The sequence below is a fragment of the Taeniopygia guttata genome, chromosome 28 (genome assembly GCF_048771995.1).
Source record: "Taeniopygia guttata chromosome 28, bTaeGut7.mat, whole genome shotgun sequence".
NCBI classification, from domain to species: Eukaryota; Metazoa; Chordata; class Aves; order Passeriformes; family Estrildidae; genus Taeniopygia; species Taeniopygia guttata.
The window spans coordinates 1,685,110-1,709,533 of record NC_133053.1 but is presented as its reverse complement, the minus strand read 5'-3'; the positions used below and the strand labels follow the sequence as shown (position 1 = coordinate 1,709,533).

Below are 24,424 nucleotides of genomic sequence, written 5' to 3'. Positions count from 1 at the left end.
CGTCGTGGAATTAGGGAATGGCTCAGGTGGGATCTGGAAGGTCATGGGCAGGGACACCTCCCACTGCTCCAGGCTGCTCCAAGCCCTGTCCAGCCTGGCCTTGGGCACTGCCAGGGATCCAGGGGCAGCCCCAGCTGCTCTGGGCACCTGTGCCAGGGAGGAATCCCCTGCCATCCCCTCAGGATGTCCCCAGCCAGCAGAGCCGCCTCTCAAGAACTGCTCTTTAATCAAACTACCACTTCCACAAACCACTGAGCCACAGACTGCCGCCCCGGCACGGCCGCCCCGGGGCCGGCGGGGTCGCGGGGGGCTCCGGGAGCTGCCCCGCAGCGGGTCCGGTGAGCCCCGGGGCTGAGCCCCGCCCGGGCTGCGGGAGGCGCCTGGTCCGAGTCGAGGGGCCCCGGGCCCTCACCCGCTGAGCTTGAGGAGGCTGAAGATCTGCTCCAGGACGTGGGTGAAGCTCTGGTCTTTCGGGGTGCGGGAGGCCAGGGAGCCCTGCAGAGGGGGAGCCCCCACTTCATTCCAGCACAGGGAATGGGTGCCCCAAAAAACCCCCTCCCCTCGCAGCCCTTCCCACCTTCAGCTTGTCCAGGTAGGTCTGATCCTGACTCCACAGCTCCTGGAACTTCACCAGGTCGGGGGCTCCCTTATAGAACTCCACCAGCAGCGTCTGGGGGGGGACAGAGGGGCTGCAGGCCCTGGGGGTGCCCCAAAGCCACCAGCGGCACCCCAAACCTGCCCCACCGAGACCGCGGTGGGCTGTCACCGTCACCAGGGCTAAGGGCAGGATGGGGACAATGGTGGGGTGCCAGCCTGCCCCCAACGGGCTCAGGGGGTTTTGGGGGCCCCACCCCTCAATCACCATCTCCTGCACGACGTCGTTGGTGAGGAACCCGTCCTGGATGTAGGTGACCTCCACATCCATGGGGATCCCGTAGTCGTTGGGCCGCTGCTGGAGGGTGAGGGAGCCGGGCAGGGGTCACTCCACAGCTCTGGGACCTGTCACCACCCCGAGGGGCACCCGAGGGCGCCGGGTGGGGGGACCCCACCCCAAATTCTCCCCCACTTACCTCTGGCGGCGGCATCACCCAGAAGGGCGCGATTTTGGACTCCACGCCGGGGTTGCCGTGGTAGAAGGGCCCTGTGGGGACAGAGGGGCTGGCACAGGGGGGTGACAGCAGCCTCAGCCCCCTGGGACCCCCCGGGGTGGGCACCTACCGCAGATGAGCCCCAGGCAGGGCTGGAAGCCGTTGCCACTGCCCTGCAGCTTGAGCTGATAATCCATCTGCGCGTCGATGTCGTGCAGGGACGGCAGCGCGGGCCCGAAGGGGTGGCTGTGGTACCACCCCACCAGCGACAGCCCCCGCAGGAACAGGCTCTGGCAGATCTGGAGGGGCACAAACCGTGGGTCCGGACCCTCCAGAGCCCCCTGCCCGCCCCCCGGGCTGGATCACCCCTCACCTCCTCCTCCACGGCGCCCGCGGCTTCGGCATCGCCCAGGCGGGTCCGGCACGGGAAGGCTCGAAGCACCGTCAGCACTGCGGGGACACGGGGCTGGGTGACACTCCCGAGCCACGGCAGAGCCACCCCCACCCCCCCAAACCCCACCTACACTGGGTGTTGGTGTCCCACCGCCCCCCCAGGTACCCCACCACTTCGCTCCGCGTCAGGTGGCTGTGGAAATCCTAAAGGAAAAGGTTAAAATCAACGGTTTAGCACTAAAAGGATGACACGAGGGGACACCCCGCTCGCTGCAGGTGTCCCCAGCGCCATCAGCGATGTCCCAGCCTGGGGAGGGGACGCACCAGGAGCAGGAGGACGTTGCTGGAGATGGCCACGTTGAAGGGCTGGAATTTGTTGATGGCAGCGAAGGACGTCACCTCCACCAGGGTCTGGGGGTTCCTGGAAGAGGCACAATCGCGCTGTCACCGCTGTCCCCTCCCCTGCCGCGCCCCGGGGTGCCGGTGCCCCCTACCTGGCCGAGTCGCGGGTGCCCAGGGTGCAGTAGCGGACGGGCACCCGGGGTTTTGTCTCCATCCTTTTCCCTGCGGTACCGGAATCTGCCAAGGACACGGTCCCGTCACCGCGGCCGGGCTGCCCGGGGACCCCCGGCACCCCCACGGCAGCTCACCCGTCCCCGCCGGCTCCGCCAGGCTCCTGCCCTGCTGCTTCTTGCTCCTCTCCTCCGCTTTTTTGGGAGCCGCCGGCTCCGGCATCGCCACCCGACCCTCCCTGGCCGCTTCCTCCTCCTCATCCTCGGGCATCTCCTCCTCCTCGCCCTCGCTGGCCAAGCTCTGCGAGCAGACGGGGCTGGCACCCACCTCGCCCCCTGCCCTGGGGGTGCCACGGGGAGGTGACGGCGGTCCCACCTCCTCGGGGGGTGGCACGTTGGGCTGGTGCTTGCGCAGCCAGGCGGCCTTGTACTGGTCCAGCTTCTGGCCCTTGTAGCGCACGGACGCCCAGCCGCACCCCGACTTCTTGGCGGGGTTCACCAGGCGCTTGCAGTGCGTGGCCCAGGCGCTCGGGGAGTTGAACACCTGCCCCGTCTCCTGCCACGTAATTGTCCCGTCCGAGCCCAGGTCCCCCACGAACTTCTTGCCCTGGGGACAATGGCGGGAGTCACGTCCCTCCCCTTGTCCTCATCGCTTCTCCCTCAGCCCCATCGCTGTCCCACCTTCGCCATCTGCGTCTCTTGTGCTCACCCCGCATCTCCAGTCCTCGTCCTGGGTCCCGTTTCCCGTCCTTTTCCCTGTCCCATGTGTCCTGCGCTGTGTCTGTTTCTTGTCCCCAGCCGTATTCCCAGTCCCCATCCCTGTCCCCTGTCCCCATCCCTGTCCCTGTCCCCATCCCTGTCCCTGTCCCCATCCTTGTCCCCTGTCCCCATCCCTATCCCCTGTCCCGATCATCTCTACCTTGTCCCCATGCCGTGTCCCCTGTCCCCATCCCTATCCCTGTCCCCATCCCGATCATCTCTGTCCCCATCCCTCTCCTTGTCCCCATCTCTATTCCCAGTCCCCATCCCTCTCCCCTGTCCTGATCATCTCTCCCCTGTCCCCATGCCCTGTCTTCTGTCCCAACCCGTCCCCTGTCCCCTGTCCCCACTCCTGTCCCCTGTTCTCACTCCTGTCCCCTGTCCTTGTGCCCTTTCCCTTGTCCCCATCCCTGTCCCCATCACTATTCCCAGTTCAAATACCCTCTCCCCTATCCCCATCCCTCTCCCCTGTCCCGATCATCTCTCCCTGTCCCTGTCCCCGTGCCCTGTCCCCATGCCCTGTCCCCTGTCCCCTGTCCCCTGTCCCTGTCCCCATGCCCTGTCCCTGTCCCCTGTCCCCATCCCCTGTCCCCGTGCCCTGTCCCCCTGCCCTGTCCCCTGTCCCTGTCCCCGTGCCCTGTCCCCATGCCCTGTCCCTGTGCCCTGTCCCCGTGCCCTGTCCCTGTCCCCATGCCCTGTGCCCTGTGCCCTGTCCCTGTCCCCATGCCCTGTCCCCTGTCCCCATGCCCTATCCCCTGTCCCCTGTCCCTGTCCCCTGTCCCCATCCCTGTCCCCGTGCCCTGTCCCTGTCCGTGTCCCTGTCCCCGTGCCCTGTCCCTGTCCCTGTCCCCTGTCCCTGTCCCCGTGCCCTGTGCCCACGCTCACCAGGTAGTAGATGGACAGGACGCCTCTGCCCGGCTCCAGGAGCCCGTCCCGCAGCAGGACCCTCAGGGTGATGCCCCTGCGGGTCAGCAGCGCCCCCCGGGCCGCCCCCGCCGCCTTCGCGCCGCTCCCGGCCCCGGGCTCGGCCTCGGCCTCGTCCAGCCCCGGCTCCAGCTCCTCCTCATCCTCCTCCGGACACTCGTCCCCGCCGGGGGAGGCGGCGGCCAGAGCTGCGGGGTGGGGGGACAGCGTGTGACAGCACCCCTGGGTGTCCCCCCAGAGCACCCTTGGGTCCCCCCCATGGTTTCTGCCTCCTGCGGAGGGAGACGCGGGGACAGGGATGCACAGGGAGGTGGGGACGGGAGGAGGTGGACATGGGGACATGGGGACATGGAGAGGCTGGAGGAAGGCTCGGGGATGGGAGTGGGGGACACTGAGGTGGGGACACGGGAGGTGAGGGCAGAGGAGGGTGACAATACAGGACTGCGGGCACGGGGACACGGCTGGCGGGCACAGGACCGGGCTGAGCGACATGGGGACATGGGGACATGGGGACACAGCTGAGGGACGCGGCTGGGGAACGCGAGCATGGCCGGGGGACACGGGGACACGGCCGGGGGACACGGCCGGGGGACACGGGGACACGGCCGGGGGACACGGGGACACGGGGCTGAATCTCCTCTGGGGTGACACACGACAACTCCCCGGGGGGAGAGAGGCGCCCCCGCCCCGCCCCCGCTCCGCTGCTGCCCCAGGGGTGTCCCGGGGTGTCCCGGGGTGTCCCGGGGTGTCCCGGGGTGTCCCCAGCGCGGTCCCGCGGGTGCGCGCTCGGGCAGGTGCACGCGCGTTCCCCGGTGGGGGGGGGAAGAGAGTGACCGGTGCGCGTCCCCGGCCGGGGCGCGTGTCCGCGCGCGCGTGTCCGCTTCCCGGTGCGCTCCCGGTGCGTGTCCGGTAGCGGGAGCCCGGTGCGTGCCCGCTGTGCGCGTGCTCGGTACGTGTTCGGTGCCCGCTGCGCGCGATCCCGGTGCGTACCCGGTGCCCGGTGCGATTCCCCGTTCCCAGTTCCCGGTTCCCCGGAACCGCTGCCCGGTGCGCCCCCGCCCCCCCCCCCCCCGGTACCTGCCATGCTCCGCTCCCGCCGCTCCCGCCGCTCCCGCCTCCCCCCGGTGCGCGCGGCGGCGGCGGCGGCGACACGTGATGGGGCGGCCCCGGGCGCCCCGCCCCGCCCGGGGGGGTGAGGGGACACCGGCACCGGGCGGGGGACAGGGACAGCCCCGCACCTGCAGCACCGGGCGGGGCGGGGGGGGACACGGCGACTCAGCCCCGCACTCAGACACGGACCCCCCCGTCCCGGTGGGACCCCCTCGCTCCGGTCCCGGGGAGGGGGAGACACCGGCACCGGCACCGGAACCGGGCGGGGGGACAGGCAGGAACGCGCTGGGTTCGCCCCCGTGCCTGCCACACCGGGCGGGGGACGGGGGGGCTCCCGGCAGGGACCCCCGCCCCGGGGAGGGGCACGGGGGGCACCGGCACCGGCACCGGCACCGGCACCGGCACCGGGAGCGTTACCGGGAGCGTGCCGGGGCCGCAGCCCTGCACCTGCTGCGCCGGGAGGGACACGGGGGCCCAGCCCCGCACCGGGGATGCCCCGGCAGGGCCGGGACACCCGCCCGCCGCCCTTCGCCCCGGGCGGGGCCGGTGCCGGTGCCGGGAACTGCGGCGGCTCCTGCGCGGCGGCGGAGATGGAGCGGCCGGTGCCGCTGCCCCGGCGGACCCGGCCCCGGGCCCGGCACTACTACGAGGGATTCGTGGACAAGCGGGGGCCGCGGGATCAGGTGGGCGACACCGCCGGGACCGACCCCGGCAGCCCCGGGACCGACCCCGGCACCCCCGGGACCGACCCTGGCACGCCGCAGCACCAACACCCGGGACTCCCCGGGACCGAGCGCCAAGAGCGACCCTCGGGTACCCCGGACCGATTCCCGGGACCGCTCCCGGCACTCCGTCACAGTCCCCCCCGGGACCGACTCCCCGTGTCCCCGCAGCCGCCCGGGACCACCGGCTGTGCTCCCCGAGGAGCCCGGTGCCGGTTCCCCGTTTGTGGTGCCGATGCCAGCGCCGGCTCCCGGTGCCGGTTCTCAGTTCCCGGTTCCCGGTGCCCGATTCCTGCTGCCTGGTTCCTGGTTTCTGGTGCCGGTGCCGTTTCCCGGTGCCATTTCCCTGTTCCCGGTGCCGGTTCCCTGTTCCCGGTGCCGTTTCTCGGTTCCCGGTGCCGTTTCCCGGTGCCATTTCCCGGTTCCCGGTGCCATTTCCCGGTTTCCGGTGCCGGTTCCCGGTTCCCGGTTCCCGGTGGCGTTTCCCGGTTCCCGGTGCCGTTTCTCGGTTCCCGGTGCCGGTTCCCGGTGCCGGTGCCGGTGCGGAGCTGAGCCCGTCCCTCCCCGCAGGGTTACCGGAAGGTCTGGGCCGGGCTGTTGGGGCTCGAACTCGCCTTCTACACGGGGCCCCAGGACCACGAGGTACCGGCACGACCCCCGGGCACGACCCCCGGGACCGGGACCCCCGCACGGGCTGTCCCGGCCGGGCCCGGGGGGGTTCTCCGGGCTGGGACCCCCGTGGGACCCCCCGAGGCTGGAGACACCCCCGGGCCGGGACCCCCTCAGGGTGGGACCCCATATCCAGGACCCCTCAGGGTGGGACCCCATACCCGGGACCCCCTCAGGGTGGGACCCCCATACCCGGGACCCCCTCAAGGTGGGACCCCCATATCCAGGACCCCTCAGGGTGGGACCCCCATACCCGGGACCCCCTCAAGGTGGGACCCCTGCGCCCCCTCCCCGAGCTGGGACCTGTTGGGTGGGACCCCCCCCAGGATTGGGGACCCCTCTCCATAAACCCCCCCGGGCAAGGCCCCCCCAGGATGGGACCTTCAGGTGACACTGGGGGACCCTGGCTGAGCTGGGGGTGGCCCGGGGGGGCTGAGGATTGACGTGCTGGTGTCCCTGGGCCGGGGGTGCCACCCTTGGGTGCCCCCAGCCCCTGGAGCTGCTGGACCTGGGCGAGCTGGTGACCGTGCGGGCTGAGGACGGGGCGCTCGTCCTCAGGCTGAGGGGACAAGAGGTGACAATGAAGGTGAGGGGCAGCCACGGGGGGGCAATGGGGGCTGGGGGTACCCGGGGGCTGTGGGGGTACCTGGAGGGGGGTCTGGGGGTACAGAGGGGATTGGGGGGCACAAAGGGGGGGGGGGTTGGGACAGGGATCGCGGGAGGCACTGGGGACAGTAAGGGAAGGGTTTAGGGACACAGAGGGGACAGGATTTTGGGACTGGGGGGATTTTGGGGTACAGGGATGCACAGGGATGGGGGGCTGTGGCATTTGGGGCCAGAGGACAGGGGACACGTGGGGGCACGAGGGACAGGGGACAGGCCACCCTCATGTCCCTGTGTCCCCTGGCAGATGGAGAGGTGGGAGACGCAGGAGATGTGGCGGGGATTCATCCTGACCATGGCCAAGGTGGGCACGGGGTGCTGCCCGGGGGTCCCGGGGTGACAGGGACATCCCTGTGCCACCACCGCCACCACCGCCGTGTCCCTCCGCAGATGAAGGTGCCCCAGGACCTGGCGCTGCTGCCCGGCCACAACTTCCAGCTCCTGCAGGCCCTGCGGGAGGAGCGGGAGCGCAGGGACAGCGCCGTGTCACCGGCCACCCCCGTGTCACCGGCCACACCCGTGTCACCGGCCACCGCCGTGTCACCGGCCCCCCCCGTGTCACCGGCCACCCCCGTGTCACCGGCCACCCCCGTGTCACCGGCCCCCCCCGTGTCACCGGCCACCCCCGTGTCACCGGCCAGTCCCGTGTCACCGGCCACCCCCGTGTCCCCCAGCCCCTCTGAGCCGTGAGTCGGGGGGTCAGGGGCTGGTGGGGATGGGGTGTCCCCAAAAGGGAGGGGTGTCCCCAAGGGAATGGGGTGTCCCCAAGGGGGATGGGGTGTCCCCAAAAGGGAGGGGTGTCCCCAAGGGGGATGGGTGTCCCCAAGGGGATGGGGTGTCCCCAAAAGGGAGGGGTGTCCCCAGGAGGAATGGGGTGTCCCCAAGGGGGTGGGGTGTCCCCAATGGGGAGGGGTGTCCCCAAGAGGAATGGGGTGTCCCCAAGAGGGATGGGTGTCCCCAAGGGGATGGGAGGGGTGTTCCCAAGGGGGATGGGGTGTCCCCAATGGGGATGGGGTGTCCCCAAGAGGAATGGGGTGTCCCCAAGGGGATGGAGTGTCCCCAAGGGGGTGGAGTGTCCCCAGGGGGGGATGGGTGTCCCCAAGGGGATGGGGTGTCCCCAAGAGGGATGGGGTGTCCCCAAGGGGGATGGGGTGTCCCCAAAAGGGAGGGGTGTCCCCAAAAGGGATGGGTGTCCCCAAGGGAATGGGATGGGTGTCCCCAAGGGAATGGGATGGGTGTCCCCAAGGGAATGGGATGGGTGTCCCCAAGGGGATGGGATGGGTGTCCCCAAGGGGGATGGGTGTCCCCAAGGGAATGGGGTGTCCCCAAGGGGGATGGGGTGTCCCCAAGGGGGTGGGGTGTCCCCAAAAGGGAGGGGTGTCCCCAAAAGGGAGGGGTGTCCCCAAGGGGATGGGGTGTCCCCAATGGGGAGGGGGTTCTCTGCGAGGGGTGGCTCAGGTCCCCATGGGGTGAGGGGACACCCCTTTGTGTCCCCAAGGGGGAAGGGTCCCCTTGCGAGGGGTGTCCCGCGGGGTGGGGGTGCCCCAGCAGGGGGGTCCCCACCCCTGAGGCGCCCCCCCGCAGGACCCCCCCGGTGAGGCGCTGCAGGGTGAGGAGGGCGGCCCCGGGCTCCGCCACCGACGTGGAGACCCCGGTGAGCGACCCGGGGACAGGGACCCCCCGGGCCGGGCACCCCCCTCAGCCCCCCGGTGGGACCCTTGGGGGCACCCAAGGAACTGGCACCGTGTGGGCACCAAGGGAATCCCGGGAACACCCAAGGGTGGCACCAAGGGTCCCCAGGGGGCTGGGGGTCAAGGAACTGGGACCCCCATAAAACGGGACGGGGAACTCCTCAGCTTTGGGATCCCCAAAAAAAGGGACGGGGAACCCCCCCAGTTTTGGGATCCCTGGGAATTGTGACCCCCCCTCAAAAAAGGGACAGGGAACCCCCCCAGCTTTGGGACCCCCAAAAAAGGGACGGGGAACCCCCCCCAGTTTTGGAATCCCCGGGAATTGTGACCCCCAAAAAAGGGACAGGGAACACCCCTCAGCTTTGGGATCCCCCAAAAAGGGACAGGGAAATCCCCCGGTTTTGGGACCCCCAAAAGAAGGGACAGGGAACCCCCCCGGTTTTGGGACCCCCAAAAAAGGGACAAGGAACCCCCCGGTTTTGGAATCCCCGGGAATTGTGACCCCCCCCCAAAAAAGGGACAGGGAACCCCCCCAGGTTTGGGACCCCCAAAAGAAGGGACAGGGAACCCCCCAGCTTTGGGACCCCTGGGAGCCCCCCCCGAGCCGGGGACACCCCAAAGAGCTGCAGCCAAGCGGGTGGGACCCCCCGGGCAGGAACGGGGGGCGCGGGGGGACCCCGAGCTGAGGCCGCGCGTGTCCCCCGCAGCGCTGCCCGGTGCTGGCGGAGGTGTCCCGGTCCTCGGGCCGGAGCAGCCCCGGCGGCCCGCGGCCCCCGGAGCCTGGGCACAGCGGCCAGCCGGGTGGGCACCGGGGCGGGGGGCTCGGGGGGCCGGGGGAGACTATTGGGGTGTCGGGAGCAGCCGCGGGAGGCTGAGGGCAGAGGGGGGGTCTGGGGGTACCCGGGGGGTCTGGAGAGTTGGGGAGCAGAGAGGATGGGGTGTCAGTGCCTGGGGGGCTCAGAGGGGTCTGGGGGTGCTCAGAGGGGTCTGGGGAGGCTCTGAGGGGTCTGGGGGCACTCAGAGGGGTCTGGGGGGGCTCAGAGGGGTCTCGGGGGGCTCAGAGGGGTCTGGGGAGGCTCAGAGGGGTCTGGGGGGCTCAAAGGGGTCTGGGGGTGCTCAGAGGGGTCTGAGGGTTGTCAGAGGGGGCTCAGAGGGGTCTGGGGGTGGTCAGAGGGGTCTGGGGGGGCTCAGAACAGTCTGGGGGGGCTCAGAGGGGTCTGGGGGTGCTCAAAGGGGGTTCAGAGGGGTCTGGGGGTGGTCAGAGGGGGCTCAGAGGGGTCTGGAGGGTCTCAGAGGGGTCTGAGGGTGGTCGAAGGGGTCTGGGGAGGCTCAGAGGGGTCAGAAGGGCTCAGAGGGGTCTGGGGGTGCTCAGAGATGTCTGGGGGCGCTCAGAGGGGTCTGGGGGTGTCGGCTGCAGACGGAGGGTCTCTGACCCCCCCCCTCCGCTGCAGAGTTCGTACCGCTGGAGGGGAGCCCCCCCCCACTCAGAGCCGCCCTGAGGAGGGGCAGACCGGCCCTGAGGAGGGGCAGAGCCCCCCCCGGCCCGGGGCCGCTGCCCGCGGAGCAGATCTACATGAACGACCCCGGTGAGGACCCCACACCGAGCCCCGAGCCCCCCACCCATCCCCGGCCCCGCTGTCACCCCCCCCAGCACAGCGAGGGGACACAAAGGGGGCACGGGGGGTGCCAGCGGCTCGGGGGGGTTCAGGGGGTTCGGGGGGCTCAGGGAGGGTTCAGGGGAGGGGGATTCTCTGCCGGGCACTCACAGTTCCATCCCCACCCCGCACAGGGAGTACCCGGGAGCTGCAGGAGAAGCTGCAGCCGCGCCAGGCTCGGTGATGGGGACACTCTGGGGGTGCCCCCTGCCCCCACTCTGTGCCAGCAGCCAGCAGGACCCCCCCTCCCCCTCAGGAAAACTGTCCCCAGTGTCCCCTGGCCTGTGGTGACACCGGGGAAGGAACCCCCTCATGTCTGGGGGGAGCACTGTAAATAAAGCACCCTGTGCCCACCCAGCCCCTTCCTGCTCTGGGCACCACGGGGGTCGGAATTCGAGGTATTGATGATCCCAAAATTGTAAAAGTCTCTGTCTGTCAGCCCCGCTGCCAAAGCAGAAGCCATAATTGGTCTGTGCTGGTTTCCAGGTTGTTTATTCTGTTTATCTCTAACATGTTCTGCTGCCCTGCCGCAGCTCTGTCCTGCAGGGCAGCGTGTGGGGCTCTGCCCTCAGTGGGATGGTACAAACATTAAATACCACAAACTACCTGTGCTGGATTTACAATAACGTGCCAATATCTGTCACCTACGTTGGACAGTGTGTGCCCAGCCTGAACCAACAGAAAAATGCCAACACCACAGTGAAACATGGAGGGCATGAAGAAGGAGAAAAAGGACAAGGCACACCCAATTTCCTCCATCTTGTCCCCTTTGGACCCCTCATCTAGAATCCTAAAATTTTACTTTTGCACCCGTGCCACACTTAATTATTACTTATATCAAACACTCAGAGCTGGTAATTCATCCTGTAAGATTGAAAACTCTTTTCCATGGACAGAGATCACAGCCAGTGTCTCTGGGGGCTCTGTCCAGGGGGGTTCCTGACCCCTGCCAGGGTCCCAGGGCAGCCAGAGGGAAGCTCTGGGTTCCCACACACGGGGGTGTCACAGGGACCCCAAAGTTCCCCCTGTGCCCCATCTATGGTCAGGTCACACCGATCCCGATTTATTCTCCAGGCCAGACGCAGCTCTCGGTGCTGGGGGGGCACAGAGTGGGGAGGGGGGTGTGAAATGGAGATTTTTGGAGTTCACTTAACAAAATGAATCAAGCGTTTTCAATTTTAGCTCGTGGAATTACATATTGAATTTTAACTTTTCACCTAAGAAACCTTTGCCATGGTACAAAGGGCGCAGGAAAATGCAAATTTCTGAAGCTTCTTGCACGAAGGAAAATAGCAGGGGAGGCAAAGAACCCAGATAAGGGGGGCTCGTGTGTCTCCAAGCTTATCAAAGCTGACCGAGGTACTCAGATAAACACGAGAAAAGGAGAAAAGCTCAGAAGTTTCATCATGAAGAGCAAATCTTCAGCCTCAGCAAACCACCCCTGCCAAAAGGGCGTGGAGCCAGGGGTTGAATATACATGGAAAAGTGAATGTATGTGTCATATACTGCACATGGAACATCTTTGGGAATAAAGCGTGGGTCAGACTGAGCTCGGGGCAGAGTTTTGGTGAAATCTCTCACTTGTACCAGGCACTGCCATATGTACCCACTTCACAAATGTGTCATGTTGGGTATTTATTTATTTATTGCATTTATCGCTGCATTGGGGGCGAGTTTATTTCCCAAGGAAAAGGGGCAGGGTTCGTGTTCCGGGCCATGGGAAAAATCCAAACATTTGGGGTTTTTGAGGGCAGCAGCCTCCCAAAAACCCAAATGGCAAAACCGGTCTAGACCCGGTCCGGTGCCCCGATCCTGCTCCAGCTCAGCTTCGGCTGCTCCAACTCGGTCCGGTCCCGGTTCGGCTTCCCCCAGCCCGGGTCGGGGCCGGTTTCATGACCCCCAGCCCGGCCCCAGTCGGGCCCCAGCCCCGGTCCCGGTCCCGGTCCCGATCCCGGTCCTGATCCCGGTCCCAGGTCCCGGTCCCGATCCCCGTCGCGATCCCGGTCACAGTCCCGGTCCCAGTCCCCGGTCCCAGGTCCCGGTCCCGATCCCGGTCCTGATCCCGGTCCCAGTCCCAGCCTCCGGTCCCGGTGCCGGTCCCAGTCCCCGGTCCCAAGTCCCAGTCCCCGGTCCCAGCCCCCGATCCCGGTCCCAGTCCCAGCTCCCGGTCCCAAGTCCCGATCCCGGTCCCAGTCCCAGCCCCCGGTCCCGGTCCCGGTCCCGGTCCCGGTCCCAGTCCCAGTCCCAGCCCCCGGTCCCAGGTCCCGATCCCGATCCCGGTCCCGGTCCCGGTCCCGGTTTAGCGGCCCCGCGCCCCGCCCACACCCGGAAGCTCCGCCCAGCAGTGCTCGCAAAGCCCTCTGGGTAATGTAGTCTCCGTTTAACGGCGCGGCAAAGGCGTGGCGCTCCAGGACTACACTTCCCAGAAGGCTTTGCGGCGGGGGCATGGAGCGGGCAGAGACGGCGCCGCCTGGCGGCTCGGAGGACTCGGACCCGGGACACGGGGGGACACCGACAGGGGACCGGGGACACCGACAGGGGACCGGGGACACCGACAGGGGACCGGGGACACTGACAGGGGACCGGGGACGCGCACGGAGCGCCAGCACCGCCGTGGGCAGCGTGGGAAACACGCCTGAGGAGGACGCGGCCGCGGGAAACTGAGGCACGGCGGGGGCACGTCCCGCGACCCCCGGAGGTTCACGCACCGGTCCGGTCCTGCAGCTGCGGGACCGGGGGGGCCGAGGCGAGGTGACCCCGCCGTGCCAAGCCCCGGGACAGCGGGAGCGCGTCCCCGGCCGTGTCCCCGGCAGGTGGCGGCCGCCGCCCGCCCGCAGCGCGGAGCTCCCCGCGTGTCCCCGTTTCCCCCGGCTGCGGGTCCCGGTGCACGGACCGAGCCGCCCCCGCGCGCCGCTCCGTGAATTGCCGCTCCCCGGTGCAACCCCCGCTCCACCGACAGACCCCCGGTGCAGCCCCCGCTGTACGGACCGTTCCACGGCCCACCAAGCGACCCCCGCTGCCGCCCCCGGTGCACCGACCGAACCTCCGATCAAGGAACAACCCCCGGTGCACGGAGCGACCCCCCGGTACAGCCCCCAACTCCACGCACAAAAACCCCGGTGCAGCCCCCGACCCCCAGTGCAGCTCCGGTGCCACGGACCGACTCCCGCCGTGCAGCCCCCGTGCACGAACCGACACCAGGGACCGACCACCCGGTGCACCGAGCGACCCCCGGTGCAGCCCCCGGTCCCACAGATCACCCCCCGGTGCACCGACCGACCCCCGGTGCAGCCCCCGGTCCCACAGAGTACCCCCCGGTGCACCGACCGACCCCCGGTGCAGCCCCCGGTCCCACAGATCACCCCCCGGTGCACCGACCGACCCCCGGTGCAGCCCCCGGTGCACCGACCGACCCCCGGTGCAGCCCGCGGTGCAAGGAACGACCCCCGGAGAGGGTCCCGGTCCCACGGACCGACCCCGGCCCCCGTTCCCCCCGTTTCCCCCCCGTTCCCCCCCGGTTCCCCGTTCCCGGCCGGTCCCACGCCCGTCCCGGGGGGGGCCGCAGTTTCTGGGCGGGGTTTCCCTCACGCTGTCCCCCCCCTCCGTTTCACCCCCACGTGGGCCCCGCCGGCGGCGCCCAATCAGCGCCTCGCTCGTGGGCGGCTCCGTGCGGCGCCAGCCAATGGGCGAGGCGGGGGCGCCGCACGATGCCCCGCCCCCCGGCGAGAGGCTATAAAGGGGAGCGCCGGGCGCGTCTGAGGCTCAGAGCGATCGCGGCGGAGCAGCGGCGGGAGCGGAACGGGAGCGGATCGCGATAGCGCCGCGATATCCCCCGGTAGCCGCGCTCGGGATTATTGCTCTTGGAATTTGCTTTCTTCTCCTGCGGATTACAATTGCACCATGACCCTGGAGGAGCTGGTGCCTTGCGATAGCAGCAAGTAAGTGGCGGCGGCCCGGGGCGTTCGGCGGGGCGGGCTGCGGTTGTCACCGTCGCCGCTCACCGGTTCTGTCGTTCCTCCCGGCAGGATGCAGGCGGTGGGCGAGGCGGTGGAGCGGGTGCTGGTGGCGGCGCAGCGGCAGGACCGCCTCACCGTGGGGGTCTACGAGTCGGCCAAGCTGATGAATGTGTGAGTATCGCGATAGGGCTCTGTCGGGGGCTCTGTCGGGGGCTCTGTCGGGGGCTCTGTCGGGGGGTCTGTCGGGGGCTCTGTCGGGGGCTCTGTCGGGGGGTGGTTCATCTCGCCCCGCTTAGAATGGCTCTTGGTAGGAGCCTTTTACGGGGTGGTGAGCAGGCAGAATTTGGGGGATCTGTCCCCCAGTCTTAGCGCGACAGGGAGGTGACACGGGTGGGGGTGACAGCTCCGTGGGAGGGGGTCCCACCGTCCCGAGCTGTCCCCGGTCGCCCCTAACTCGCCGCGCCTGCAGGGACCCCGACAGCGTGGTGCTGTGCGTGCTGGCCACCGACGAGGAGGACGAAGGCGACATCGCCCTGCAGATCCACTTCACGCTGATCCAGGCGTTCTGCTGCGACAACGACATCCACATCCTGCGCGTGTCGGGCATGCAGCGCCTCGCTGCCATCCTGGGCGAGCCCGAGCCCGGCTCCGAGCCCCGCGACCTGCACTGCCTCCTGGTCACGGTGAGCGCGGCGGGGACGCGCCCGGTGGCGCCGGGACTCGGTCGGGGAGGGGGACGGGGCGGCTCGGGGACACGTGTCGGGGCGCTGGTGGCACTGACATCCTTCTCCTGCTTCTCCAGAACCCGCACACCGACGCCTGGAAGAGTCAGGGGCTGGCGGAGGTGGCGAGTTACTGCGCCGAGAGTCGCGACAGGAACCAGTGGGTGCCTTACGTGTGTCTGCAGGAGCGCTGAGCCCTTCCCGGCCCCTTCCCGGCCTGCACTTGGAGGATGAAAAAAAAAAAACAACACAAAACAGCAGGAAAAAAAAAAAAGAAGAAGAAGAAACAGCCACTACCAAGCCACAATCCCCAAAACCCACCGATTTTATTTTATTTTTGGACCGGAGAGGAGGAAAGGGGAGCGCGGCCGCTGCGGTGGGAATGGAGGGAGCCGCGCCGAGCCCGGAGGGGGACACTGGCCGGAGCCCGGGTGGACACTGGCCGGAGCCCGGGTGGACACTGGGGACAGTGGCCGGAGCCCGGTGGACACTGGGGGACACTGGCCGGAGCCCGGGTGGACACTGGCCGGAGCTGCCGGCCGAAGAGTCGGTGCTGGACCGGGGACCGGAGCGGAGTGAGCCCCGGGCGGGCGCTGCGGAGCGCGGGGGGTGACCCCGGAGTTGGACACTGTCGCGATTTTTGGCAGCTGGGACCCGATGGAGGCGAGGACTGCAGAGGGCTGGATTTTTAAATTTTTCTTTTGGTGCAAAAACTGCTTTTTTCAAGGAATTATGGACGTCTGCACAGATGGACCTGCACCCCCCGGGTGCTGCTTTTGCACTTGGAGACCCTGAGCTGAACCTTTTCCAGAGTTTATTCTTCTACTGAGCAAGGAACTAAATTTATTTGCAATAAAATGTCTGACGTTAGTGGTGTTTGCTCTTGCCTGCGCTCTGCTGGAGCCGTTCCCACGGGAGCAGGATCGGCGCCTCCTGGGTGGGTTTTGGGGTGGGCTCCACCTCCCTTAGGGGCTCTGCACGCGTGGGGGGGGCCCGGGGGTTCCCACCCGTGTGTGGCCTCTCTGCTGCTGCAGGAGGAGAAATTCCCACCCCACCCTTCTCTGAAAAAGGGGTTTTTTCCAAGAAAAACACCCACGAGGTGCCCTGAGCTCCGTGGGAAGCTGAGCACGGCCCCCCCGCCCCGGGCTCGGAGTTTTCCCCCACCCGCGCAGAAACCGCGGCCGTGGGAAGCGGGCCCGGGGCTGCCCGCGGGGGTGGGGGGACCCCGAGGAGTCCCCGCGGCCCCGTCCCCTCCCCCGGCCGCGGTGGGGGAAGTTCCCTCCGTCCTCCGGGGGTGGGGACAAGGACAACCCCGAGGGCTCCGGGGAAAGTGGGGCTGGGTGGGAAATGGGGACCCCCGGGGGCTCCGGGGAAAGTGGGGCCGGTGGGGTCGGGGTTGGGTGGGAAATGGGGACCCGCGGGGGCTCCCCGGGACCCACGGGTGGTGGTGAGGGGGGGATTGGCGGGGCGGCTCCGGCTCAGCTGAGGTGGCCGTGCCCCGTGTCACACGCGCGGTGTCACACGGGGTGAGCCGGAGCGGTGCCAGCCCGGCAGGGCGCCAGCCCGGTCCCGCCCGCCCGGGACACGGTGACCGGCCAGCCCCGGTTTGGGGACACCGCGGCCAGCCCCGAGTGGGGCATGGCAGGGGACGTGCCCTGTGCCCTCCTTTGGGGTTTGGGCGGCGGGGAAACTGAGGCACGGTGTGTGACAGCCCCGCCGAGGCCACCGCAGCGTCACCCCGGCGGTCCCAAGGGACAAGGGGGTGACAACACCCCCTGGGTGGCCCGAACTGCGACCCCCCGAAGGTCCCCCAGCTGTGGGGTGAGGGGGCGCGATGGGGTCGCGCTGTTCCCCGGGATCCTGCCGGGAAAATCCCAAAGGGAAAGGGCCCGAGGGCGGCTGAGGCCGCCGAAACTCGTTTCACTGATGAGCCGCGCGGTCACGAGGCCATTCCTGTCGCCGCTGTCACCGCGGCGGTGCCACTCGTGTGACCGGTGTGTCAGACCGCCGCTGTGTCACGGGGCTGCGAGGGGTGACCGGCCCCCCAAACCTCCCCTGTGCCCCCCAGACCCCCCAAAATCCCCCTTCCTACCCACAGGAGCAGCCCCCCCCCGGAGCTCAGCCACCCGGGGCCGGGTCACGCACATGCCACCCACCCACGGTGTCGCCGTGTCCCCTCCAGGGACACCCCGAGTCACCCCAAACAGCAGCCGGGGCCCAGAAAGGGAAAAGGAATCCCAGGGCTGGGAATGGGGGTCCTGGGGGGACCCCCCATCACCACCGCCACCCCCCTGCCTGGACAGCGCGGGATAATTCAACCCTGGGTGATAATTAGGTCATTAATAATTAATTAGGAGGTCGCAGCCACCCCTGGGGGCGCAGGATGGGTGTTGGGCACCCCCCAAAAAAGCGACACGGGGGGGGGGGGGGTTTGGGGGGCTGAGATGCTGCCGCGGGGGTGACACCGGGACGGGGGTGGGAGGTCCCGGGGGGTGACACGGGTGGGGTTTGGGGGGCCCCGGCCCCTTCCCGGCCCCTTCCCGGCTCTGGGGCGGCCGCAGCCAGACAGGGCAGGGCCGGAGCCGCGCCGGAGCCGCTGATTTATGAGTCTGGTCTGGGCGGCTCCGGTGGCTCCGGTGGCTCCGGCGGCTCCCGGGCTCCGGCTCCACCCTGGCAGCGACACCGGCGACGAGAAACCGGGGGGGCACCATCCCGACACCCCCAGCCTCTGGGAATTGGGGGAAACTGAGGCACGGAGCTGTTTCCCCCCCCCCCCTTCCCCCGCCGGTGACGCCGGAGCAGGATGTCCCTCCCTGATGTCACCGTGGTGGCCCCATTGCGTCACGGCTGTCCCCGTGTCACCCGCGTGGGGACATCGTGGGATCCTCCACGGAGTCCCCGCGGTCGGGGGGGGGTCCCCGGGAGGAGGGGTGGCCCCGCTGCTGTCCCCGCCCCGGTGGCACCGGGAGGACCCGCGGCTGTCCCTGGGCCACCCGGTGCCGTCCCGGTGGCAAGGAGTTAATTAGGGCGGCAGGGAGTTAATTAGAGCGGCAGCCAGGCTAAAAATAACCCGGAAGGTTATTTTTGGTTATTTTTAGCCGCTCCCAAGCCGGTGCCACCCGGCCGGTGTCGCTCGGCGCTGGCACCGCCACCCGCTGCCACCTCCGGCGCTTGGCAGCGAATTCCCGGAGGCGCTCCCGGTGTCCCGGTGGCGCTCCCGGTGTCCCGGAGGTGTTCCCGGTGTCCCGGAGGCGCTCCCGGTGTCCCGGAGTTTGGACGGGAATTGGGGGCAGGTCGGGGTTCTGCGGCAGGGGGACAGGGACACTGCGCTGCTGCCACCCCAACTTTGTCCCCCGTCCTTGTCCCCCTGGCCATCCCGCCCTTCCCAGCCGCGTTTTGGGAGCAGACGCTGAAAAATCCCAACAATTCCCGGCCCGCGGCGCATTCCAAGGATTCGCTCCCGGCCCGGATCCCGCTGATTTTCCAGCGGGGAAGCTCCACGGGCCGGGAGCGCTTTTCCCGGAAAAAAAAGGAAGGAATGCAGCGCTGGGTTTGGTTTTCCCGTGGGATGGGACAGCTCCGGAGATTCCCGGGAAAAAGGAGATTCCCGTGGAGGAACCGCCAGGGATGGAGAGAACAGGGGTGGGAAAAGGGAATCCCTGGGAATTGGGGGATTCCCAAGGGTGGGATAAGGGGATTTCTGAGGAGCTGAGATCCTTGAGGGGCTGCAGTTCCTGGGAATCGGCATTCCCGATCCCATCCGAGCATCCAGGGATGGCGACAGGAGCAGCTCCCAAGGGTGGGAACAGGGAATGCTGAGAGTGGAGAATTCCCAAGGGTGGGAACAGGGAATGCTGAGAGTGGGGAATTCCCAAGGGTGGGAACAGGGAATTTGGAGAGTGGAGAATTCCCAAGGGTGGGAACAGGGAATTTCGGGAGTGGAGGATTCCCAAGGATGGGAAGAGAGTGGGGGATTCCCAAGGATGGGAAGGGAGTGGGGGATTCCCAAGGATGGGAATAGGGAATTTGGAGAGTGGAGGATTCCCAAGGATGGGAAGAGAGTGGGGGATTCCCAAGGATGGGAAGGGAGTGGGGGATTCCCAAGGGTGGGAACAGGGAATTTGGAGAGTGGAGAATTCCCAAGGGTGGGAACAGGGAATTTCGGGAGCGGAGGATTCCCAAGGGTGGGAATAAGGAATTCCAAGAGTGGAGGATTCCCAAGAGTGGGAAGAGAGTGGGGGATTCCCAAGGATGGGAATAGGGAGTTTCAAGAGTGGAGGATTCCCAAGGGGGAAGAGGGGACAGGGGATCCCCGGGGGGTTTCCATGGGATCCCGGAGGATCCGGAATTCCCGATCCCCTCAGCGCAGCACAGGCAGGCGCAGGAAATCGGCCAAATGCAAAGTGAGCCGTTTTTATTGTGTTATCCATTCACTTGGGAACAACGATTCCACGAAATATTAAACACGGTGCGAGGAGGGGTCGGGGCTATGGCACACGAGAGAGGGAAAAATCAACGAAACAAACCCAAAAAAACCCGGGAATTGCAGACGGATGAGGAGCCTACGGCACAGACACCGACCACTTCCTACGGACAGTCCGGGAAAAACCTGGATTGGCGTTTGGCAACGAGATCAGAGTTTGGCAAATAATAATAACAACAACAACAACAATAATAATAATAATAATTAATGATCATTTGATTGACAGACCAGAGAGAAGGAGAAAATGAGCGCCAAGGATTCCACGTGGGCTCGGAGTAAATGAATTATTGGGATTTTGTTAAATAAAGGTGGATTTTGAAGGACTTTAGGGGGGAAAAATAAAAGGGGCATTTGGGGATCCAGAGGCTCCGGGGTGTCCCGGCTCCATCCCCCGAGACAGGGAGGGGAGGGCGAGGCAAAGGGAGGAAAACTGGAACAGGAGCAATGTTTCCCTGGCCCTTTTATTCCCAGATTTCTATTTTTGGCACTGGCTTCACCACATCCCATAAAGAAAGGCCGGACAGATCTGGGCATGTGGTTAAATCCCAAAAAAAAAAGGCTTTTGTGGAGCTGGGCTCCAGCTCCTCCTGCTCCCCCTTCCAGCACTTAGAAAGTTCTGAAAAGTCTTTTTTTTGTGGTTTTTTCCCCCTCCTTTCCCCCCCCTTTTTTTTTTTTTGGTGTTTTTTTTTGTCCTTTTTCCTTTTTTTTTTCTTTTAAATTTTTTTTTTAAATAAATTTATTTGGCAAATGCACTAAACAAAGTACAAGCAACTACTGGGAATCTGCACTTCTATTTCTGCCATACAAAAACACCCACGGCATGAGCACGGATTTACTCGGACAAGGAGAAAATTCCGGGAAAAAAAGAAAAAAAGGGGGAAGAAAAAAAAAAGGTGTGAAAAAAGAAAAAAAGAAAAGAAAATAAAAATTGAGATTTTTTTTTTCCCAACAAAAACGAGTCACCCATGGAGACACCAGCACCTGCCAGCAGCTCCCACCCCCGACTCCTGGTGGGACCCTCGGCATTCCGGGATCCCATGGGAGAAGCTCCATGGCTTTTCTCCCGGCTTTTCCTGGCTCCTTTTCCCTTTTCCCAACCCTTTTCCCTTCTCCCTGACCCTTTTCCTGCCTCCTTGTTCCTTCTCCTGGCTCCTTTTCCCTTTTCCCAGCTACTTTCCCTTCTCCTGATCCCTCTTCCCCAGATCCTTTCCCCTTCTCCCTTCTCCAATCCCTTTTCCCTTTTCCCATCCCCTTTTTGCACTTCTCCCATCCCTTTTCCCTTTTCTTTTTTCCCTTCTCCAATCCCTTTTCTCTTTTCCCTTTTCCAATCCCGTTTCCCTTCTCCCTCTTCCCTTTTCCCATCCCTTTTCCCTTTTCCTTTTCCTCTTCTCCCATCCCTTTTCCCTTTTCCCTTTTCTTTTTTCCCTTCTCCAAATCCCTTTTCTTTTCCCTTTTCCAATCCCGTTTCCCTTCTCCCTCTTCCCTTCTCCCATCCCTTTTCCCTTTTCCCATCCCTTTTCCCTTTTTCCTTTTCCCTTTTCCAATCCCTTTTCTCTTTTCCCTTCTCAAATCCCTTTTCTCTTCTCCCATCCCTTTTCCAATCCCTTTTCCCTTCTCCAATCCCATCTCCCTTTTCCCTTCTCCAATCCCTTTTCTTTTCCCTTTTCCAATCCCTTCTCCCTTCTCCCTTTTCCCTTTTCCCTTCTCCCTTTTCCCTTTTCCCTTTTCCCATCCCTTTTCCCTTTTCCATTTTCCCTTCTCCAATCCTGTCTCCCTTTTCCCTTTTCCCTTTTCCCTTTCCCCTCTCCCGGCTCCAGCGTGGCTTTGGCTCGGGCAGGACCCCGGGATGGGGGAGGCAGAGCGACCCCAAAACGTCTGACCCCGCTCCCCTTGGGATTCACATCCCACGGGATTCTCCCGGGATGGGGGGTTGGAGCCCCTGAGGAGGAGGAGGAGGAGGAGGAGGAGGAAGAATTCCCGGCCCAGCCCCGGCTCCAAGGATAGCACCAAGCTCTGGTCTCGAACACAGAGGAAGAATCAGATCTGGAGTAGAAAAATAAGGCTGGAACTGTCCGAGAGATTAAGGACAAGAGGGAATTCCCTCCTGGAGAAGGAATCCCGGGCTGGACTCGGGATTCCTCGCGTGATTCCCGGCGGGCAGAGCGTGGAGCGGGATGGGATTTGGGATTTGGGATTTGGGATCAAACTCTCCAGAAAAGGCTTTGCTGGGGCTGAGGGACAGGGAGGGAAATTCCTGGGAAATGATCCCGTTTTCCCTGCTCTGCTCCCCCTCAAGGGATGGGGGGGACATTCCCGAGCCCTGGAATTCCGGGACACTGCGGGGAGCATTCCCAGGAAAAGCCGCGCAGCTTTTAGTGTTAAAAACGTGGCGTTTTCCCGACTTTTGTCGCAAAGGCAAATGACGGCGGACTGCAAACAAGGAACGGCGACATTCCTGCAGCCGAGGAGGGGACGTGGAGCTGCCCCCCGGGAATTCCATCCGCCTCTGGAAAAGGGCCGGAGCGCTCCCGGTGCCCAGCCCGCACCAGTGACCCCGCCCAGCAGCACCAGTTTGGGCCGCGGGGATTTAGTGGGAATCCAGGGAATTGCAAATCCCTTCCCATGGGAATTGCTCCCTGTCCCGTGCTGGGATCCCTGGTGATCCTAACCCAATCCAAAGCTTTGGGGGGAATGGGGAAACCCCCGGGATTTCACATCAGGTGTGGCTGGGTTATTTTTATCCCTTCTCTTCCTAAAAACCTGGGCTCAGGATAACCGGGAATGGCCTCTCCCTACGATGCTCTCGGGAAATCTTTTCCAGCCTCACAGATTCTGGGATTTTGGGAACATCTCCCAGGAGCTGCTGAGCCCCAGGATGGGCCCTGGGGACGTGGCTTGGGCTCAGACACTGCACCCAAATCCCGGGATCTGTCCCTTCCCCACAGATCCGGCGGCCACTCCGCGGGAATTCCCGGAGCTCTCCCGAGCATCCACCAGCCCCAGCCCTTTCCAAGGCTCCATGGAAGCATCTCCTGCTCCCCCTTTCCCCGGATCCCCCTTTTCTGCTCCCCTTTTCCCTGGATCCCCTTTTCCTGCTCCCCGCTTCGCACCGGCTCATCCCCGTGAGATCCAAGCGCTCCCAGTTCTATCCCATTCCCAGATTCCCACGGGATGGGAACAGAACTGGTCCTTCCACTCCCCCTCCCCACCTGCCCTAAACTTCCCTGGACATTTCCCAGGCCCTGCATTTAGTGGGAAGAATTCCAGTGTGGAAAAGGGAGACGGGAAACGCCAGGAATTTGCCGATTTGGGTGGAAACTCCCCGAAAAAGTTAATTTTTCCAAGATTCTGGATGCAACAGGAAGCTCCTTCCCTTCCCTTCTCTTCCCTCCCTCCGTGAATTTGGGGACAGCAGAGACCCCTCAAAGATCCCGGCCTCCCCCACCCCTGGGGCTCCCTAAAATTCCTCCTGGGATCTCTCCCAGCTGGGAATTCCCCCACAGGGCCATCCCTGGATCCCAGCGGAGCCGTGGGATGTAGGGAAAAGCCTCCCCAGCCTCCCTTTGGCCATTCCCAACAGGGATTTTTTTCCAGCTGGATTTGGGGATTTTTTTGGATTTTTTTTTTTATTTTTTTGTACTGATTTTCTACAAAAATGGCTCCCACCTCATCCCTTCTCCAGAGGAAATTCCTGCTGATCAGGTTCTGGTTGGATCCAGGTCCAGCTCTCACATCCCACTGGGAATGACCCCCCCCACCTCTTCCTCCACCACCACCCCTTTCCCAAATCCAAATATCCCAATAAAAAAATCCCTCCCTCCTTTCCTCCCTCAACCCTGGGTAAATTTGAAAATCCCGATTCCAATTTTTAATCCCACCTTCCTTCCCAGGAAGCGGCCACCCCTTCCCTAAAAACCCCTGCTTCCAAATTTACTTTTTTCAGGATTCTTTTTGGGTGTTTTTTTTTTTCTTGGATTTTTTGTTTGTTTGTTTGTTTTTCTCAGGGTTTTTTTGTTTTGTTTTTTTTGTTTTTCTCAGGAATTTTTAAGTTCTGTTTGAAGCCAGCGTTGAGTTTTTACCCTTGGGCGCAGGTGGAGGTGTGGAGGAGCCTGGATCCAGAGGCTGGATGGGAATTCCCTTCCGGAGGGATCCGGAGCTATAGGATGATACAGGGTTTTTTGTCCTTAAAGGGATTCTCAGAAGCAGGAACTCCCACCAGGAGTGGATCATTCCGGGCATGCTGCTCACAATAATTCATCAGCTCCGAGGAAGCTTTGGAGACCTGGATTTTGGGGAGAAGAAAAAAAAGCAGGAATTTGGGGGGATAATCGCACCTCAAAAGTCACCCCAGCGCTTCCAGGATTTTTGGGGTTTGAACATTCAGCTTTTTCCAAGAGAAACTTTGTGGAGATGAGGAGGAAAATGGGAATTGGGCGTGGAAAATCAGAGTTTACAGTGAGGAGTGTGGGGAAATGCCCCAGCTGGGAGATTTAAAAGGAATATTGTATCTGTGTTTTTCAGGGATTTGGGATGAGCTCTGAGGATGCTTTAAAGACCTGGATATTGGAGAAGAAAGCAGGAATTTATGGGAATATTCCCAGCTCGGGAATATTCCAGCGCTTGCAGGATTTTTGGGGATTTACATCCAGCTTTTCCCTTAAGGATTTAAAAGGGATATTATCACAGCCGTGTTTTTCAGGGATTTGGGATGAAAAAGTGAAGGAAAAGATTCCCTGAGCGCAGCCTCTTGTTAAGGTTTGGAAAACCTCAGTTGAAGGCACTGCTTGGTTTAGTTCCAAGCTGTTTTTTGGGAAGGGAGAGCTCGGAGGGATCAGAGGAGGCTCCAAATCCCGAGGGAGCTGCCAGGGATTTCCCGATGCCATTTTTCAATTTCAATTTCCTTAATGACACAGGGCAGAGATGGAGCCACATCTGGAGGTTCCTCTTTTCCTCCAAGCCACTCCCAGGGATCCAGGGGCAGCCAGAGCTGCTCTGTGCCAGGGAGAGAATTCCTCCTGCACACCTGTGGCTGTTGGGGTAGGATGGGAATGAGAAGATTCTGACTTAGAAGGTTGTG

The 24,424-nt window shown here is 64.4% G+C and overlaps 4 protein-coding genes across 9 annotated transcripts in view; 2 read left to right on the top strand and 2 right to left on the bottom strand.

Annotated features, from left to right (window-relative positions):
* Window positions 1–209: 209 nt before the first annotated feature.
* MPND (MPN domain containing) lies at window positions 210–4,856 on the bottom strand. Its single transcript, XM_072919345.1, has 13 exons — window positions 4,754–4,856; window positions 3,638–3,864; window positions 2,370–2,600; window positions 2,132–2,294; window positions 1,976–2,060; window positions 1,806–1,902; window positions 1,613–1,685; window positions 1,462–1,538; window positions 1,219–1,387; window positions 1,071–1,141; window positions 863–952; window positions 578–670; window positions 210–495 (listed from the first exon to the last, which is right to left on the bottom strand). The coding sequence occupies exons 1-13, from the start codon at window positions 4,758–4,760 to the stop codon at window positions 409–411; spliced, it is 1,470 nt and encodes a 489-aa protein (XP_072775446.1). The 5' UTR covers window positions 4,761–4,856; the 3' UTR covers window positions 210–408.
* Window positions 4,857–5,142: 286 nt separating this feature from the next.
* STAP2 (signal transducing adaptor family member 2) lies at window positions 5,143–11,367 on the top strand. Of its 5 annotated transcripts, XM_072919346.1 has the most exons (9): window positions 5,150–5,469; window positions 6,079–6,150; window positions 6,668–6,763; window positions 7,088–7,144; window positions 7,231–7,526; window positions 8,425–8,494; window positions 9,239–9,332; window positions 9,983–10,117; window positions 10,321–11,367. In XM_072919346.1, exons 1-9 carry the CDS (start codon window positions 5,278–5,280, stop codon window positions 10,368–10,370), a joined length of 1,062 nt encoding a protein of 353 aa, XP_072775447.1. In that variant the 5' UTR covers window positions 5,150–5,277; the 3' UTR covers window positions 10,371–11,367. The 5 variants fall into 5 exon arrangements, 3 of the variants coding, with proteins under 3 accessions (XP_072775449.1, XP_072775447.1, XP_072775448.1); XM_072919348.1 differs by lacking the exon at window positions 7,088–7,144 and having other exon boundaries at window positions 5,143–5,469; XR_012052151.1 differs by lacking the exon at window positions 9,239–9,332 and having other exon boundaries at window positions 5,146–5,469; window positions 10,321–10,543.
* A 2,583-nt stretch (window positions 11,368–13,950) lies between these two features.
* GADD45B (growth arrest and DNA damage inducible beta) lies at window positions 13,951–15,734 on the top strand. Its single transcript, NM_001245309.1, is given in 4 exon segments — window positions 13,951–14,124; window positions 14,212–14,313; window positions 14,612–14,825; window positions 14,945–15,734. Coding segments are annotated over 4 exon segments (468 nt in total). The 5' UTR covers window positions 13,951–14,086; the 3' UTR covers window positions 15,059–15,734.
* Window positions 15,735–19,261: 3,527 nt separating this feature from the next.
* Window positions 19,262–24,424, bottom strand: part of GNG7 (G protein subunit gamma 7) — a 38,860-nt gene continuing 33,697 nt past the window's right edge. For both annotated transcript variants that reach the window (XM_072919477.1, XM_072919476.1), the window contains one exon: window positions 19,262–23,629. In XM_072919477.1, coding sequence (XP_072775578.1) covers window positions 23,504–23,629 — 126 coding nt within the window. In that variant the 3' untranslated portion in view covers window positions 19,262–23,503. The remainder of the gene's footprint in view (window positions 23,630–24,424) is intronic.

Bases quoted from the DNA above. Each gene is read 5' to 3' on its own strand.
- MPND (XM_072919345.1), bottom strand. The intron at 953-1,070 runs GTAAGTGGGGGA...CTCACCCTCCAG, and splicing joins GGGTGATGCCGCCGCCAGAG to CAGCGGCCCAACGACTACGG. The intron at 671-862 runs GTGATTGAGGGG...GTCCCCCCCCAG, and splicing joins ACGACGTCGTGCAGGAGATG to ACGCTGCTGGTGGAGTTCTA.
- STAP2 (XM_072919346.1), top strand. From the start codon at position 5,278: ATGCCCCGGCAGGGCCGGGACACCCGCCCGCCGCCCTTCGCCCCGGGC. The intron at 5,470-6,078 runs GTGGGCGACACC...CCCTCCCCGCAG, and splicing joins AGCGGGGGCCGCGGGATCAG to GGTTACCGGAAGGTCTGGGC. The intron at 9,333-9,982 runs GTGGGCACCGGG...CCTCCGCTGCAG, and splicing joins TGGGCACAGCGGCCAGCCGG to AGTTCGTACCGCTGGAGGGG.